The following is a 20,259-nucleotide window of genomic DNA, read 5'->3' on the forward strand; positions in this document are numbered from 1 at the left end:
TACAAGGAATCTAAAAAGTGAAGGAAGAAATCAAACTATCACTATTCGCAAATGATATGATAATATACATAGAGAACCCCAAAAACTCCACAGAAAAACTAATCAATCAATCAGTTTAGTGAAGTAGCAGGATACAAAATCAACACACAAAAATCAGTAACCTTCCTATACACAAATGATCAATCTGAAGAAAAAGAAATCAAGAAAACCATCCCTTTTATTATTGAAACAAGAAAATCAAATACTTGGGAATAAACCTAACAAAAGAGGTAAAGGACCTATAGAAAGACAACTATAAAACCCTGTTACTAGAAATAGAAGACACAAAGAATTGGAAAGACATCCCCTGCTCATGGATTGAAAGAATTAACATTATCAAAATGGCCATCCTCCCAAAAGCAATTTACAGATTCAATGCTATGCCAATAAAAATTTCAATGACATTCTTCAAAGAAATATATCAAATATTAATGAAATTCACATGGAGCCCACCAAAAACCCCAAATAGCCAAAGCTCTCCTGAAAAAAAAAAAATTGAGAGGAATGGAGATATCACACTCTCAAACTTCAAACCATACTACAAAGCCATAATAATCAAAACTGCATGGTATTAGAAAAAACACAGACACACAGACCAATGGAATCAAGTAGAAAATCCAGAAATAAACCTACAGATTTATGGTCAATTAATCTTTGACAAAGGAGCAAAGACTATGCATTGGAGCAAAGAAAGTTTGTTCAATAAATGGTTGCTGGAAAACTGGGTCGCTACATGCAAAAGAATGAAGCTTGACCACTATCTCACACCATGCACAAAAACCAACTCAAAATGGATTAAAGAACTAGACATAAGACCTGAAACTATAAAATATATAGAAGGAACTATAGGCAAAACACTACATGACACGTACCTCAGTAACCTTTAAAGACACATCACCCAAAGCATTCATAGTGAAGGCAAAGATAAACAGCTGGGACTACATCAAATTAAAGCGCTTCTGTACAGCAAAAGAGACAATAACCAAAACAAAGAGACATGCCACCAGTTGGGAGAAAAATTTTGCACACAACACTAATGATAAAGGACTGATCACAAAAACCTGCAAAGAGCTCATGAGACTCAACAAAGTAAATAATTCAGTCAAAAAATGGGCAGAAGAGCTAGAAAGAATCTTCTTCAAAGTGGAAATGCAAATGGCCAACAGGCATATGAAAAAATGTTCAACATCCCTTGTAGTCAGGGCAATGCAAATCAGAACTACAAGATAACAAGATACCAACTTACACCAGTGAGAATGGCACATATTAAAAAAACTAGCAACAACAAAGGTTGGCAAGGATGTGGAGAGAAAGGAACTCTCCTGCACTTGCGGTGGGAGTGCAAACTGGTCCAACCACTATGGAGAGCTGTGTGGAGATTCCTCAACCTGCTAAAGATGGAGCTTCCTTATGACCCAGCAATTCCACTCCTAGGTATTTACCCAAAGGACACAGAAACATTAATTCAAAAGGGCACCTGCACCCCTATGTTTACAGCAGCACTATTCGCAATAGCTAAGCTATGGAAACAACATACATGACCAAAAATAGATGACTGGATCAAGAAGATGTGGTGTATATACACAATGGAATATTACTCAGCAATCAAAAAAGATAAACTCATGCAATTTGCAGCAACATGGATGGTGCTGGAAGGAATCATGCTCAGCGAAATAAGGCAGAAAGAAAAAGAAATAGGGGCCTCCTGGTCGTGCAAGGGTCTAAGCACCGCACTATAAAGCAATCCGCAACCTCTGCAGCATGAGTTCGACCCGCAGCCAGCCAGGGAACAACCCACATGGCGCAGCAGACCTCTCCTGTCTCGCCCGGTGCTCCCCTCAGCAGTGTATTTCAGTCTGCCTGTTCTGCTCCTCGCTCTGTCTCTAGTGAATCCTCTCACCCCCCAGATCTCTGGCCTGTACCCCAAATCTTGTATGCATAAATAAATAAAATCTTTCAAAAAAAAAAAGGAAAAAGAAATATACCAGATGGTCTCACTCATAGCAGGAATTTAGTATACCTCAATAAGGGACCAGGAAAAAGACTAATTATAATAAAGTAAAATCAAAATCAACAAGTAACTATAGACCAGAGATATACTAAAGGGTGTGGAGGAAGGAGTAAGATCAAAACAAGGAGGGGGCCTCCCTGGTGCAACGGTTGAGCACTGGGGCTGCGAAGATGCCCGCAGCCTCTGCAGCGCCGGTTCAATCCCTGGCCGCTGGCGAGGATCTCACATGGCGCGCAGACCTCTCCTGCCACACCGGCTGCTCCCCTGAGCAGTATACTTCGTCAATCTGCCTGTTGTGCTCCCTGCTCTGGCTCTGGTGAATTCTCTCACCCTCCCGCACTTCTGATTGTATCCAGTGCTTGTATAAATAAATAAATAAATCTTTAAAAAACAAAACAAAAAACAAGGAGGGGTGGGAATTGTATTGGGACTATAACCAAGATGAAAATGCATACATTGTGCAAAAATGAAAAATGATATAAAAAATACATAAAATTAAAAAAATTAATAAAAAAATAAAGTTTCACAAAAATAGTACTAATTGCCATACATCATAAAGTAGTCTTATTCATTGTATTGTATTCTCACAACCTCAGAAAAGTCAATCAATTAAAGAACACATAGCAGGAGAAATGCAAGGTTAAAAAGCATGAACATTTTTAGTTTGCCAGAAATCACCCAATCACAAATGGCTGTATCAATTTACATTCCACTAACAACTATTCATATTGATCTACATTTCTGACATTAGGCATTGTCACTTTTTGGGTGGGGGTAATCTTATACATATGTAATATCACATATTTAATTTACATTTCCTATACTACCAGTGAGCCTGAGCATCTTCTCACAGCCTTATTAGCCACTCTCATATTGCTTTCCTTTTCTTCACCTGATTTTCATTTGGGTTATGTCTTTTTCTTACTGACCTGTGTAAGTTCTCAATAAATTCAGGATATTATTGCAAAATGTCCTTTTCTAAAAGTTTTAATGCAAACAATATATGTACTTGGTTCAAAACAGCATACAAGGTTATACAACAAAAACAGCTGTATTTTTACAAAGATTGTTTAAGGTTCAAATTGAAAACGTACTGCTATAAACTGAATGTTGAAACCTAATCTCTCCAAATTTCAGATGTTGAAACCTAAAATCCAATGTGATAGTATAGAGATGGGGCTTCTGAAACTTCACTATCAATTTATAATAGTAATATATCTGATCTTCTAAGAGAAAGAGTTTAAATACACCCATTATATCAGTTTTGTTTTTTAAGAGTCTCTAAGAAGGATTAAACTCACTAGAATCTTTTTTTCTTTTTTTGGTTTTAGGAATTTGTTTTGTTTTGCTTTGTTTTGTTTTAGAAACCACCTTTATTATCTTACCAGTACAGAACCTGCTCATAAAATACCAGATAAAAACTGAAAATTATAAAGACAGTTAACCTGTGATATGAAGCTACATACAGGAATCCCACCTTTTTCAATAGAAAGGAGGTGATTTTTAAAAAGTCAGGAACATGAATAATTCATAGAAGAATTACTCACATTGGCCAGGGCCTGGAAACAACCCACATGTTCATCATTAACAGATATGGAGAAAAAAATGTTTATTTATAGACCTACAATGGATTATTATTCCATCTGAAAAAAGGAATAAATATCTAATAATACATTGTACAACATGGACAAACCATAGAAACATGCAAGGTGAAACAAGCCAGACATAAAAGATATATATGATTTTTTACATACAGTACTTATAGGCAAATTCATGGAAATGGAAAGTAGAATAAAGGTTACCAGAGCCTGTGGTATAAGAAAATACTGCTTAAATGGATACAGAGTTTTTGTGTGGGATAATGAATTAGTTTTGGAAGTAATAAGTATTTCAGCCACTAAAGCAATCACCACTATAAATAAATATTGATAAAAAAATAAGAAAAACATTCTTACTGTAATGTAACAAGACAGTAAGTTCATGATGTCACAAGCATTTTCTTCACACTGAAGAGGTTCATAGAGGTAAAGCATTGCTAGTTCAATGAATATATTAAAAGGTCAACAGAAACTTTTTGAGTCATGATACAATACTTCCTAGTCTCATTAGATATGATTTATTCCATAAGGGTTTTGGTGACAGTGTAAGGACTCTCAATGATCTTTGGGATCCCTCTTGAGTTGAGACTGTACTGGGCATACAGATTTTTCATTTAACATTCTCTCATAAAACATTTTTATGCTACAATAACAAAGTCTCCAAAAATACAAATTTTAATGGTAGAAAATATTCTAAAATACATAGTATGTTTATCTTTTTTATTGTGATGAAATATACATAAAAGTTACCATATTTAACAATTTACCACATTAACTATATTAATTTAACATGTTAACAATTACCATAAATATTACCATATTAACCATTTGGGGGTGTACATCTTAGTGGAATTAAGCAAATTCAATGTTGTGCAACCACCATTAATATCCACTTCCAGAACTTAATCACTATCTCAAAACGAAATTCTGTACTCATTTAAACAATAACTTCCCTTATACCTCAGTCCCTGGTAACTTCTATTCTACTTTCCATTTCTAAGAATTTGCCTATAGGTACTGCATGTAAATGTCTTTTATGTCTGGCTTATTTCACCTTGCGTGTTTCTAAGGTTCAACTGAGTTAGACAATGTATTAGCAGTTCACTCTTTTTAGACAGTATAATAATCCACTGTATATCTATAAATAAAATAAACATTTTATTTTTCCATATCTGTTAATGATGGACATTTGGGTTGTTTTCAGCATCTGGTCAATGTGAATAATTCTGCTATGAACATTACGTACAAGTACTTGTTTCCATCCCTGCTTTTAGATCTTTTGGGTATAAATCTGAAAGCTGATTTACTGAATCATTAGGTAATTCTATGTTTAACTTTCTGAAAAACCACTAAACTGTTTTTCACTGTGTCTGTACCATTCTACAATCCCACCAGCAAGGCACAAGCATTGCAAATTCTCTACATTTTCTACAACACTTGTTTTTTTAATATTTTTAAGGATAAAAGCTATCCCAATGGGTATCAAGTAGTATCTCATATTGGTTTTGTTTTGCAACCCCAAACAATTAGTGATAATGAGCATCTTTTCATTTGCTAAATTACATGAAAAGACCAGGAATGTGGTTAAGAGGGGATTTTAGGAAGTCAATTTATCCTTTGACTGAAACAACAACAACAAAAAAAAAAAAAAATAGGAAACCAAAGAGAATACTTGAAACAATGGTTTTCAAGACAATGGACATCAGGCAAGAACACTAATCCCTGGCAAGTCATGTCCTGAGACAGAGGATTGAGCTCTACAGTTGTTCAGTAAAAAGTTTACTTTAATTCTTGAATTTCCAAACCACACAACAGGAAGAGAGAACTAAAGTAGGGCCCAGTGAGATAAAAGTAGCTAGAATTCATAAAACAGAGTACCAGAAAATTCAGAGCTGCAGAGAAAACCCTAACAATTCCCCCTCAAGTATTCAGCAGAGTACTGATTAGCATATGATCTCTTAAACTATGGAAAGAACTACTGGGAAACAGTAGAAAAGTAGAAAACATTGACACAAATCAGAATACAATAGCTTTTCCTACAAGCCAGTTTGAAAAAAACAGAAATTTAGAGCTATTGTGAAGCACATTCAAGAAGATCTTGCTTCAGTAGAGGGACAAAACACTGAGCACTCTCCTAGACACTCCTAGACTTACTAAGTCATAAAGGAAATCACAAAAGGATAAAATTATTTCCAACTAACTGTACCCCAGAACAAAACCTCAAAATATTTAAAGAAAGGTTTATCTCTCCAGCACCCAACAACATAAAATTCAAAATATCTGGTATCCAAAAATTTCCAGGCATGTAAAGAAGCAGAAAAAACATAACCTATAGTAAGAAGAAATACTAACAGAAAAAACACAGGTGATAGATTTATAGAAAAAGTCATTAAGAGAACTATTATGAATACAGTATATATGTTTAAAACATAGGAGAAAGTATGATCATTTCTTGACATGGACAATGTAAAACAACATATCATACTTTCTGAGATAAGAAATATAATGTCCAAGATGACAAATACACTGGATAGTATTAACAACAGATTAAACACTGCAGGTAAAAAATATATATTAAACTTGAAATATCGCAATAGAAACCACCATTCAAAACAAAAGAGTGGGAAAAAAATAAACACAGTATAAATGACCAATGACACATTAAGCAACCTAATTAATATATGTATAATTGGCATCCCATTAAAAAAAAAGGAAAAGGAGAGTCTGAAAATAAAAATGTTGAACAAAGGCAAGTTTTCCAAATGTGATGAAAACTGTCAATCTGTATATCAAGAGTGTTACCATAGCAGAACTGTAATGGGTATCCTCAGAAAGGTCTGCTTGCAATGTTGGTCCTTGAATAATTTCTAGGAACTTAAATTTCAGGAGTGGTCCACCATTCTGCAAATGTTAGGACTGGCTCATGTGCCTAAATTGTGCAAGTATGGTTTATATTGAAAATCTGTTTTTATTCTTGAAGTCTGAAATTTCAGTACATGTTAGGCAAAGAATGCCTACATTAATAGTCCCCAATAAAAGCCCTAGGCACTGAGTCAATAATGAGCTCTCTTGGCAGACAACACTTTATGTAACAGGGTGGTCCCCAGGAAAGGGGGAGGTTCCCTGCCCCACCCAAGAGAGGGTGGAGCTGAGCAGGGAGAGGAGAAGCTGCAGAAGAGACTGAGGAAGGAAGCAGGATGGAGCCAGAAGGAGACCTGGAGGAGGCGCATGGAGCTTAGAGACATGTGAAGAAACTGCGCTTGTCTTTTGGTCGTGGACTGGGTGACACAGATGTGGGTGAGACCCGTGGAGAGGTGACAATGGCAGCTTTTATCTTGATGTTGATTTTGCTCTTTTCCTTCCGGGCTTGTCTGGTTGTTTCTGACCCTTTTCTGTGGGTCCCCACTGGAAGATGCTTTAGACTTGTGGCAGGCTTTGGGGCCTTGTTCTGGGCCGATCCCTAATGGATGGACTTTTACCCACAAGGGGACGGGCAACTTTGGATGCTTGATTTAGAAACTAGATTCTTTGCCTTTCCTGTATTGTTTCCTAATTGTATTAAAGTTCCTTCCCATTAAAGTCTCATATGTTTTGTGTTGATGCGGCGGATGGCAGAACCCATTTAGAATAGGCAGGTTTGCGGTGTTTGGGCTGCCCCTCTCCCTGTCCTATAACAGATTTGGCACCCAATGCTCCCTGTCCTACAACATTTACACATGTCAAAACTCATTGCTGGGACAATTAAGCTCATCCTGTGTGACACCAGTGTCAAAGGACTTAGAAGATTACTGATTTTGCTCTGTATCTTTTCATAGTAACAATTCATAGCCAGAAAGATGAATATATGCTAAGTTTTTAGTCTTCCTAGCAGATTACTAAACCTTGGGGTTAGCTTGGGGACCCCAGACAAAACACAGTTCCAAGAAGCTTGACAAACTCTAACCATATCTAGGTATACCACAATCAAGTTGCTTAAAATAAGTGATAAAGAGAAAATCCCAAAAGATCAAGAAGGAGAAAAACTTCAGTCTTCTTCACAACTTTGCAGACTGAAAATCATGAAGTAATTTCTTCAAAATTCTGGAGGAAAATCATTTCCAAGCAAAAATTTCATATGAATTTTCAATCACATATCAAAGTATAATAAATATAACTTCTGAAATGTCAAGTTCCAAAAAACTATCTCCCATATTCCTTTCTTGGAAACTCCTGGAAGATGTGCTAAATCAAAACAAGAGGGTAGACATGTAATGCAGGATAAAGAAGTTTCACACAGGAGGGAGATGAAGAGAATTTCCAGAAAGATGATAAAGGGAGACCTAAGAATAGCATCACCCACAAAGTAGAGAAGATGTGGAATTCAAACTGGAGAGGCTAGGTGGTTGGTTGTGGGAAAGAATTCTCTAAGAAAATGAAACGAAACAAAATGTCTAGTATGTCTAAAATCTTAACAAGGGCACTAATTTATGGTGAGAAATTAGAGTTTTATTAGTAATGAGTGAAAACAGACAAACAAGAACTCAGTATAACTCCAAGGCAAACAATGTTATGGAGGAAAAATAGTCATAATTAACATTTGCTTTGGTTATGAAAATTTCTTATTCAATTACTTAAGGCTGAATTCTAAACTAACCAAACCATGATAGATTTGTTGGGAGAGCAAAAGGATTGGAAAAATTCAATATATACAAGGAAGTGGAAAGTGGGTGAGGAGAAAAACTTATTCATGTTTAGAAATACATTAAAAGCATGTTATTTTTTAAAAAGGAGGTAAGAGTCAAAAGTGACTATCCCTGCTTAAGGACTTAGGAACAAATCATCAAAAGGTGATATAACAAATATCATAAACTAAAGGAAAACTTTTAACAATGCATTTTTACCTTATGAATTTCGGACAGCTTCTCCTCACTTGCCAAAGACTGACTGCTTGCACAAGAAGCACAATCTGAAATTTCCACACTTTCACTGTCTGCAAATGTGTAACATTCACTAGCATCTTCTTTATCACTGTCAATCTCCCAGTCAATAAACTGCAGTTCATCTAAAAAAAGGACAACACAATTTTAAACATAATTATATATATATATATATATCTCCTTAATGTTTTAAAATCCATTTTTATTCACATGTAAATTCATGTGAATTATTTTTCAATACCTATTCAAAAATAAATTAAAAGAAAGAAAAAGTATATTTCTACTGTAATTGCTAGCAATCTCATTTTTTCCAACTCTCGCCTCTACATTAATAGTCAGGTAACTATTTTTTAACCAGTTATTTTTATGTCTTAGAGTTTTTCTAGCATGTTCAGGGAAATAAAATATACTGTACTTCTTGCCTTCTTTTTGATAGTTTTTTTAATTTTATTTTACTTATATGAGAGGTTTATCCACATAATTAAATAGGAAACATCCTCACTCTTTTTTGCAAATTAATATTCCACTGTATAGCTGGGCAAGATTTATTTAACCAGTCCCTTATTAATAAAAATTTTTTTTCAAAGATTTTCACCCATTTTTTATTTTTTTACGATTTATTTATTTATGCATACAAGTGCCAGGGTACAGGCCAGAAGTTGGGGGTGGGGGGGAAGTTGAAAGGATTCACCAGAGACAGAGCTGGGAACAGAACAGGCACACTGACTGAAATACACTGCTGAGGGGAGCAGAAGGCGAGTCAGGAGAGGTCTGCTGTGCCATGTGGGTTGCTCCCTGGCCGGCGGGTATTGAACTCGTGCTGCAGAGGCTGTGGACAGCTTCATAGGTTGCATCTTAACCCCTTGAGCCACCAGGAGGCCCTGATTTTCAGCCATTTTTTAAATAGATTTCTTGCATCAGTGAGGAAACAGCTAAAGCAATTTAGGTTTTGATTTTTTGATAATCACTATTATCTAGACGCTGCTTTTACAAAATATTAACTTGAAAATTAAATTATTTTCATATATTGAATAACAAATACACTGACTCTAACTTGCTATGCCTAGAGAAATGAAAGTAATTATTAAAGATAAATTAAGCTCTGAGGTAATGGCATATAACAAACTTTTGCAACAGAACAAAAAGCATAAGACCTGCCTAATAGCACTTCAGCAATTTGGAGGTCTAGTAAGATATGCTGACCCTATTTTCTAAGTTTGATAGCAACAACCAGGTTCAGTTAGAAGCAATGTTAAAAATAAAATTTATAACCTCTAATACCTGAAGGGAATTAAAATTTTAAAAATTTAGCTCAAGTTGAAACTGTTGAATAAAGTAAGCAAACCAGTCTTTTTTAATCTAGCATTGTTGTTCCAGAGATGCGATAAACAACCACAATAATGAATACAAAAAAACTGGAGGTTAGACCATGGGAAAGAGACAAACACACAATAGCATTTTCCTTGCCTGAAATTATATTTATTCATGGAAGTCAGGTAAGGGAGGGCATAAGACATTCTACAGGTTGCTGAACCATCAGTGCAGGAAGTCATGGAAAGTAAGAAGCACAAGTGCCCTCAGAGTTTCTGCAACCACTACCAGTACTAGCCATTTCTGTAGCATTTATTTATTCACTACTCATTTATTCAATAAAATCAGTGCCTACTAAGGATCTAGATATTCACAATACAAAAAAAATACAGGAGAAAATACAAAAACATTGTCCCTACTGTAGAAAACCCCACAGAAACATACTGCAATGGAATGAGATATGTAATACATAATATATGTTACATATAATGTATATACATATATATGCACCCACATACACTATATCACAACCAATATTAAGACCTTTCCATTTGGACAGAGAAGAAATTTACTGTTTAAAATTTATACTTTACTGAGACGTCATCAACATGGCAGCGAGGAAACACTGAGAGTAAGACCTCCCATTAAAAAAAAGTTAATAGGGAGGAAAAGCTGCAGGTCCCTGCGAGAATTGGGACACGGAAGATAAATGGGCCACTCTGGCAAATTGCCCAAAGAAGAAAGTTGCCATAAAGGAGGACTAGAAGGGAGGAAAGCTCAGAACCCTGCAACCCTCCCCCACCCACAAAGTTGGCGCTCTCTGACCAACAGAAAGGAGGGGAAAAAAAAAACAAAACAAAAAGACCCAAAAGAGAACAAAGTACATCAAGTGGGAATGTGAGTGGAAAGGAACTATTTCAGCTACTGCACCCTGTGAACTGGAACTGTGGAGAACCGTGCAGGATTCGCCACGGAGGTGAGCAAACCACTCCTGGCGCCATTGAAGAAAACTAAAGACTCCCAGGAGACCCACAAACAGCCCAAGGCTAGCCGGTAAGCTTGTGCGGAAAAGCAGCGTGCTTGAAAAGCATACAAGGATCAGGGCTGCCCAGGTCCCTGCGCCTGCGACCTAGGTTTGTAGGGAGACACACGGGGGGGGGGGGGGGGGGTCCTCATTGAGGTGAATGTCCCTCACTGAGTAATCAGAAACCAGGCACCCAGACACAGGAGCAGGGTGCAAAAGGCACCATTTCTGCAGACACTAAGCGGGGCTACAGCCCGTATCCTGGACCTGAGGGCTTTGGGAACTGAGACCCGGAGCACGAAATTCGGGGTGTGGGATCCCCACAACGGTGGGGCACAAGGAAGACACAGCACCCCCAAGCCGTTGAGGCTCTCCACGCCACTCCCACTCTGTTCTCCCGGACCCACGGGCTTGAAAACAGTTCCCAAAGGACACTAGGAAAGATCTCTGGCGCCACCTAGCAACCAGAAAAAAAATTACCAAAACCCTATAGTTGGAAACCAGGGATCACAAAAACATCCTCTGGCACTGAGAGAGGGTGGGCCACACAAATGGGGATAAGGAGGGAAATCAGGCGTGGAGCGAGACCCCATCCTGGAACTGATAGCTAGGCACAGGATCTGGGGCATGGGACGAGCCAAAGCAGCGGGCACTGCACAGAGTGACAGTCAGTGTTTTGGATCTGATAAGCCCTGGAACTGAGACCTGGGTTGCAGACTTCAGGGCATGGGATCCATACAGCTGCGGGCACAACACCTGGTGAACACAGGTCAGACACAGCACCTGGCTTGAATAAGAGCCCCTGTGTTGAGGGGCTCCCCTGCAAACCCCCCCCCCCCCCCGCCCTACTCAGAGAACCACTGGGAAAAAGCACAGGTCATCAAGTACAGGTCTCTGGCGCCACCTCGTGAACAGAACTAAATCACCAACTAGCTGATTCCCTGTTGGAATTGAGTAAATACAGAGGGAGCGAACTCTAAGAGACAGAGCCCAGCAACACAGCATCAACACCCTGGTGGAGTTTTGGCCTACGAGTGCTGGTCTCAGCCTGGTGAACAGTTTCCAACACCCCTAAAGGAACACTCCAAAGAGATGCCTGCCAACACCAGTGGCACAATGTCCCAATGCACACAACTAATTAGAAAGCAAACAACAGGGAGAAGAAAAATATAAATAACAGAGCAAGCAAGCAGGAGGACATACCACAAAAAGAAACACAGTCACCAGAGCTCAACGATGATATGGAAGAACTTCTCGGCCTATCAGATAGAGAATTAATAATCATCCTGATTAAAAAGCAGAAAGAAAACAAAAAGGGAAAAAATGATTTGAGACAATCAATCACTTAACAGAAGAATGAAATTGAGACCTTAAGAAAGGAAAGAAAAGAGGGCCTCCCCGGTGGCGCAGCAGTTGAGCGCTCGGTTGGGAAACTGCCCGCGGCCTCTGAGGCACCGGTTCGATCCCCGGCTGCTCCCCGGCCACCAGAGGAGGGTCCCACATGGCGCGCAGACCTCCCCTGCCGCCCGCTGCTCCTCTCAGCAGTGTACTTCGGTCCTTCTGCCTGCTCTGCTCCCCACTCTGGCTCTGGTGAATTCTCTCACCCTCCCGCGCTTCTGACTGTACCCAGTGCATGTATAAACAAAGCAAACAAACAAATAAATAAATAAATAAATAAAAACATGCCCCTATAAAAAAAAATTTAAAAAAAAAAGAAAGGAAAGAAAAGAAACGCAGAAGATAAAAAGATTAGTAGAGGAGTTAAAGAACTCTGGGGAAAGCAATAGGCAGGTTTGCGGGGTTTGGGCTGTCCCTTTCCCTGCCCTGCAGACCTAGTGCGCTTATGGTGACCAACGCAAGGAAAGTTACTTTGGGCTGGTCAACCACGGGTGTAGCTTGGAAACCACATTGGGTGCCAAAATCAGTTGCAAGGCAGGGAGAGGGGCAGCCCAAACCCCGCAAACCTGCCTATTCTATATAGGGTTCTGCCATCCGCCGCATCAACACAAAACATGAGACTTTAATAGGAAGGAACTTTAATACAATTAGGAAACAATACAGGAAAGGCAAAGAATCTAGTTTCTAAATCAAGCACCCAAAGTTACCCGTCCCCTCGTGGGTAAAACTCCATCCAAATGGGATTGGCCCAGAGCAAGGCCCCAAAGCCCGCCACAAGTCTAAAGCATCTTCCAGTGGGGACCCATAAAAAAGGGTCAGAAACAACAAGACAGGCCCAGAAGGAAAAGAGCAAAATCAAAATCAAGATAAAAGCTGCCATTGACACCTCCCCACAGGTCTCACCCACATCTGTGTCACCCAGTCCACAACTAAAAGACAAGCACAGTTTCTTCACATGTCTCTCCATTCCAGGTGCCTCCTCCAGGTCTCCTCCTGGGTCTCCATCTTGCTTCCTACTTCCTCAGTCTCCTCTGCAGCTTCTTCTCTCCCTGCTCAGCTCCACCCTCCCTTGGGTGGGGCAAAGAACCTGGAACCTCCCCCTTTCCTGGGGACCACCCTGTTACAATATGACTATACATCATAACCAGATGGCATTTATACCAGGAATACAAGTATGGTTCAACAGCTGAAAAAAAAACAATGTAATTCTCATCAACCAAAAGGAAAATAAAAACCATATGATCATATCAATGGATGCTGAGGAAGCATTTAATAAGATTCAGCATACATTTATGATGAAAACCATTAGGGATAAATGGAACATACCTTAAAATAATAAAAGCCAGAACAGGGACCTTTCTTCAATAAAGACTGCTTGAAACCAGCAAAAGGCTCCCGGCTGAACCAGAGGTGAGCAGGAAGTTCGCCCATGCCAGGCCCATTCTGGCCAGCAGTCTGGCCCAGAGGGTAAGCAGGCACCCACAGCCTGGGCAGACCGGGAGCGCAGGGGAGTGCGTCCCCACATTACCATTTTAGAACAGGGACCTTTCTTCCATAAAGACTGCTTGAAACCAGCAGAAGGCTCCCGGTGGAGCCAGAGGTGAGCTGGGAAGTTTGCCCACGCCAGGCCCCTTCTGTCCAGCAGTCCGAGCCCAGAGGGGGAGCGGGTACCCACGGACAGGGCAGACCGGGCACACAGGGGAGTGTGTCTCCCCATTGCCATTTTAGAACAGGGAACTTTCTTCCATAAAGACTGCTTGAAATTGGCAGAAGACTCCCTGTGGAGCCAGAGAGAGAAATCTCCCTGCACAGTCAAGAGATGAGCTGAAGGCCCCCACAAGCCTGGTCCTGCCTGGCAGAAAGTTGGAACCCAGACGGGGATCCAGTTTTTTTGGAACTTGGAGTGCCATCCAGCTGCCCCAACTCCAGGGAAGTTTGTGGGACTTCAAGACACACCTTTGTAATTAAACACAGAAGGAGGAAATAAACTGTGACAACGACCATCAACATACTCAAAGTAGCACTCCCTCACTAGACTTCTGGCATACCAGTATTTGACTCATTTGGACCGCCATTTTCAAAACCCCACAAAGAGCACACCAAAAAGATGCCGGCCAGTACGAGAGGCACAGTGTCCCACGCATAGGGCAAATTAGAAAACAGGCAGCGGGGAGAAGAAAAACTACATGCAACCTAGCAACTCCTCAGGAGAAAGACACGACACAAAAAGAAAACAACCCACCAGAGTACAATGACAGTGACTTGGAAGAACTTATGGGCCTTCCAGAAAGAGTAAAAGTGCCATGATTAAAAAACTGACAGAAATCATACAGGGAAACAATGATAAGGGAAAAACAATCAATGATCAGAAGAATGAAATTGAGTCCCTAAAGAGGGAAGTAAAAAAATGCAGGAGACCAAAGAATTAATGGAGGTGCTAAGGAACTCTGGGAAAAGCAATGAAAGCAGAATAGATGAAATGGAAGAACAAATAAGTACTCTCAGAGACACAGAAATAAAAAGAACCAAAACAGAAAAGGAAAGAGAAGTACGAAGGAAAAAGAACAAAGAAAGACTTCGGGAACTATCTGACTCCATGAGAAAAGGAAATATAAGAATTATAGGAATCCCAGAAGGAGAGGAGAGAGACATAGGAACAGAGAAAATATTCAAGGAAATAATTGAAGAGAACTTCACAAATATGAAGGTGCTGAAAATTGACATACAAGAAGCAAGAAGAACACAAAACTCCCATGAAAAAAGGAAAAATAGAGCAAGACACATAATAGTAAAGCTCCCAAGAATCCAAGAAACGAAAAAATAATGCAGCGGACAAGAGGGAAGAAACAGATAACATTCAAAGGAAAACCAATCAGGCTGACATCAGACTTCTCCAAAGAAACACTGCGGGCAAGGAGAGAGTAGAGGGACATAGTCAACAGACTCCAAGACAACAAATGCCAGCCGAGAATACTCTATCCCACAAAGCTTTCCTTCCTCTATGAAGAAAGAATAAGAACCATCCCAGACAAACAGAAACTCTGGAATTTCATTACGACTAAACCCACACTCCAAAATATACTACAAGGAGTCCTAAAGCCAGAACCAACAGAGGGATGAATGACAACGAAAGAAGGCCAAAAAAAAAAAAAAATTATTAAAAGAATAAATAAATAAAACCAGAGGAAAGACAAACACAATGGCAAATACAGATGCTAAATACCAATATTAACTTTAAATGTAAATGGACTAAACTCTTCAATAAAAAGACACAGAGTTGCAGGCTGGATTAAGAAACAAAACCCAACCTTTTGCTGTCTCCAGGAAACACATTTAGCTACAAAAGATAAAATAGACTCAAAGTTAAAGGATGGAAAACAATCCTACAAGCAAATGCACCGAAAAAAAAAAAGCAGGAACAGCTATACTTATATCAGACAAAACAGATTTCAAACTCAAAAAGGTAAAAAGAGACCCCATCGGTCATACATTAAGATCAAGGGGACAATACGTCAAGAAGAAATAACACTCATTAACATATACTCACCAAATGAAGGAGCACCAAAATATATCAGACAACTATTATCATCTTTGAAAACAGACATCAGAGAAAACACATATGTAATAGGAGACTTCAACACACCACTATCAACAATGGATAGATCAATGAGACAAAAAATAAGTAAAGACATAAAGCTCTAAATAAGGATCTAGAGCGCTTGGGCTTAACAGACATCTACAGAACACTAAACCCCAAAAAATGTGAGTACACATTTTTCTCAAGCACACACGGATCATTCTCCAGGATCGATTACACACTGGGACACAAGACAAACATCAACAAATAAACCAAGATCAAAATCATATCAACCATCTTCTCTGACCATGAAGGCATCAAACTACAAATACACCATAAAAAGAAGGCAAGGAACTCTCCTACTTCATGAAGATTGAAACCCACACTACTGGATGGCCACTGGACTAATGAGGAGATCAAAGAAGAAATTAAAAAATTCTTTGAGTTGAATAACAAGGAGGACACCAATTTCCTAAATGTATGGGATGCAGCAAAAGCAGTAATAAGAGGAAAATATATAGCAATAGAGGCTCACATCAAGAAACAACTCAAAGAAACAACCTAATCTCAAAGCTCAAAGAACTAGAAAAAGAACAACAAAACCCCTAAAACCAGTAGAAGAAAAGAAATAATAAAAACCAAAGCCGAAATAAATGAAATCGAAACTAAAAAAAACCAACCAAAACATAAATGAAACCAAAATTTGGTTTTTTGAAAAAATAAATAAAACAGACAAACCCGTAGCCAGGCTCACAAAGGAAAAACAGGAGAAACCACAAATAAACAGGATCACAAATAAAAGAGGAGAAATCACAACGGACACAGCAGAAATCAAAAGAATAATAGAAACTACTATGAACAGTTATATGGAAACAAGTTCAACAATCTAGAGGAGATGGACAAATTCCTACAACTCTACAATCACCCAAAGCTAGATAAAGTAGAAATAGAACACCTAAACAGACCAATTACAAGCAGGGAAATTGAAATGGTAATCAAAATCCTCCCCAAAAACAAAAGCCCAGGACCTGATGGATTTACAAATGATTTCTACCAAACATTCAGAGACAAATTAGTGCCTATCGTTCACAAACTCTTCCAAAAATTGAGAAGGAAGGGATAATACCAAACACGTTCTATGAAGCCAACATTACACTAATACCAAAACCAAACAAGGACAACACAAAAAAAGAAAACTACAGGTCAATCTCACTAATGAACACTGATGCAAAAATCCTCAATAAAATTTTAGCTATCTGAATCCAACAATGTATCCATAAGATAATTCACCACAACCAAGCAGGATTCATTCCAGGAACACAAGGATGGTTCAACATCTGAAAATCAATCAATGTCATCCAACACATCAACAAAAAGAAATATAAAAACCATATGATAATATCAATAGATGCTAAGAAAGCATTCAACAAAGTACAACACCCATTCATGATAAAAACCCTTGAAATTCTTGGGATACAAGGAACATAAATCATCATCATAAAGGCCATATATGACAAGCCAACAGCCAGTATCATTCTCAATGGTGAAAAGCTGAAAGCATCCATTAACATCTGGAACAAGACAAGGATATCCACTCTCACCACTGCTTTTCAATATAATACTGAAAGTCCTAGCCAGAGCAATAAGACAAGAGAAAGACGTCCAAGGAATCCAAATAAGAAAAGAAGAAGTTAAACTATCACTATTTGCAGATGATATGATAATATACATAGAGAACCCCAAAACTCCACAGAAAAACTAATTCAACTAATCAATCAGTTTAGTAAAGTGGCAGGATACAAGATCAACATGCAAAAGTCAGTAGCCTTCCTATACACAAACAATCAATCTGAAGAAGAAGAAATAAAAAAAAAAATCCCTTTTATTATCGATATAAAAAAAATCAAATACTTGGGAATAAATCTAACAAAAGAGGTAAAGGACCTCTACAAAGAAAACTATAAAATACTGTTAAAAGAAATAGAAGAAGACACAATGAAATGGAAGGACATCCCCTGCTCATGGATTGGAAAAATTAACATTATCAAAATGGCCATCCTACCAAAAGCAATATACAGATTCAATGCTATTCTAATAAAAATTTCAATGACATTCTTCAAAGAAATAGAACAATTATTGATGAAATCATCTAAAACCCCGAATAGCCAAAGCTCTTCTGGAAAAAAAAAAAAAGAAGGGAATGGAGGCATCACACTCCCAGACTTCAACTATACTACAAAGCCATAATCATCAAAACTGCATTGTACTGGAACCAGAACAGACACACAGACCAATGGAATAGAACAGAAAATCCAGAAATAACCCCACAGATTTATGGTCAACTAATCTTTGACAAAGGAGCAAAGAATATGCACTGGAGCAAAGAAAGTTTGTTCAATAAATGGTGCTGGGAAAACTGGGTCGCTACATGCAAAAGAATGAAGCTTGACTACTACCTAACACCATGCACAAAAACGAACTCAAAATGCATTAATGAAACAGACATAAGACCTGAAACCATAAAATACACAGAAGGAAATATAGGCAAAACACTACGTGACATGCACCTCAAAGACATCTTTACAGACACATCACCCAAAGCAGTGATAGTGAAGGCAAAGAAAAATAGCTGGGACTACATCAAATTAAAGAGCTTCTGCACAGCAAAAGAGACAATAACCAAAACAAAGAGAAACCCCACTGACTGGGAGAACATTTTTGCATACAACACTAATGACAAAGGACTGATCACAAAAATCTACAAATGCTGATAAGACTCAACAAAAACAAAGAAAATAATCCAGTCCAAAAAAACGGGCAGAAGAGCTAAAAAGAAACTTCTCTGAAGAGGAAATGCAAATGGCCTACAGGCATATGAAAAAAATGTTCAACATCACTTGCAATCAGGGAAATGCAAATCAAAACTACAATGAGATACCACCTCACATCAGTGAGAATGGTACATATTTAAAAAACTAGCAACAACAAAGGTTGGCGAGGTTGTGGAGAAAAAGGAACTCTCTTGCACTGCTGGTGGGAGTGTTAACTGGTCCAACCACTATGGAGAGCTGTGTGGAGATTTCTTGAACTACGAAAGATAGAGCTTCCATATGATCCAGCAATTCCACTCCGAGGTATTTACCCAAATGACACAGAAACAGTAATTCCAAAGGGCACCTGCAGGCCTATGTTTATAGCAGCATTATTTATAATAGCTAAGCTTTGGAAACAACCCAAATGCCCAAAAATAAATCACTGGATCAAGAAGATGTGGTACATATACACAATGGAATATTATTCAGCAATCAAAAAAGATAAACACGGGCCTCCCCGGTGGCGCAGCGGTTGAGCGCTGGGTTGCGAAGCTGCCCGCAGCCTCTGCAGCGCCGGTTCGATTCTCGGCTGCTCCCCGGCCACCAGAGGAGGGTCCCACATGGCGCGCAGACCTCTCCTGCCGCCCGCTGCTCCCCTCAGCAGTGTACTTCGGTCCTTCTGCCTGCTCTGCTCCCCGCTCTGGCTCTGGTGAATTCTCTCACCCTCCCGCGCTTCTGACTGTACCCAGTGCATGTATAAACCAAACAAACAAACAAATAAATAAATAAAACATGCCTCTATAAAAAGAAAAAATAAATTAATTAATAAAAAAAAAAAAAAAAAAAAAAAAAAAAAAAAAAAAGATAAACACATGCAGTTTGCAGCAACATGGATGGAGCTGGAAGGAATTATGCTCAGCAAAATAAGTCAGAAAGAAAAAGAAAAATACCGGATAGTCTCACTCATAGCAGGAATTTAGAAAACCTAAGTAAGAGACCAGGAAAAAGATTAATCAATACAAAGTAAAAATCAAAATCAACAAGCAACTATAAACCACAGACACACTATGGGGAAGGGGTGTTGAGGGAGGGGCAGGGAAAGGAAGGACTAGAGTCAAAATAAGAGGGGAGGTTCAATTGTATGGGGAATATAACCAAAATGAAAATGCATACGTTGTGCAAAGATGAAAAAAGATGTAAGAATTATATAAAATATTTAAATTTAAAAAAAGGAAGCAAAGACCAATCTCAGGGCACTCAGAATGTAAATATTACACCTATCATTAACCAGCTATGATGCATCTGATCCAATGTGTCCATGCAAAATGTTTTCACTTCTGTTGCCAAGGAGTGAGGAGAATACTCACTCAGCATTTTTAAGTGCCGTAAAAATCTTAAAAAATTAAAGTTTTGCTTAAAAGATAAAATAATAATAATAATAATGAAAACCAGATAAGACAAACCCACAGCTAATACTCACTGGTGAAAAACTAAAAGCCTTTCACTAAGATCTTTTTATGAGACAAGGAGGTTCACTCTCACCACTTCTGTTCAACAAAGTATTAGATGTTC

At 38.6% G+C, this 20,259-nt stretch overlaps 1 protein-coding gene across 1 annotated transcript in view; it reads right to left on the reverse strand.

Moving 5' to 3' along the window:
* SPIDR (scaffold protein involved in DNA repair) overlaps nt 1-20,259 on the reverse strand; it is a gene marked incomplete at both ends in the record, with an annotated part of 537,674 nt that overhangs the window by 484,535 nt on the left and 32,880 nt on the right. Inside the window, one exon of the mRNA XM_084230569.1 lies at nt 8,529-8,689. Coding sequence (XP_084086695.1) covers nt 8,529-8,689 — 161 coding nt within the window. The remainder of the gene's footprint in view (nt 1-8,528; nt 8,690-20,259) is intronic.

The sequence above is a fragment of the Talpa europaea genome, assembly GCF_964194135.1.
Source record: "Talpa europaea genome assembly, chromosome: 3".
In the NCBI taxonomy this organism is placed as follows: domain Eukaryota; kingdom Metazoa; phylum Chordata; class Mammalia; order Eulipotyphla; family Talpidae; genus Talpa; species Talpa europaea.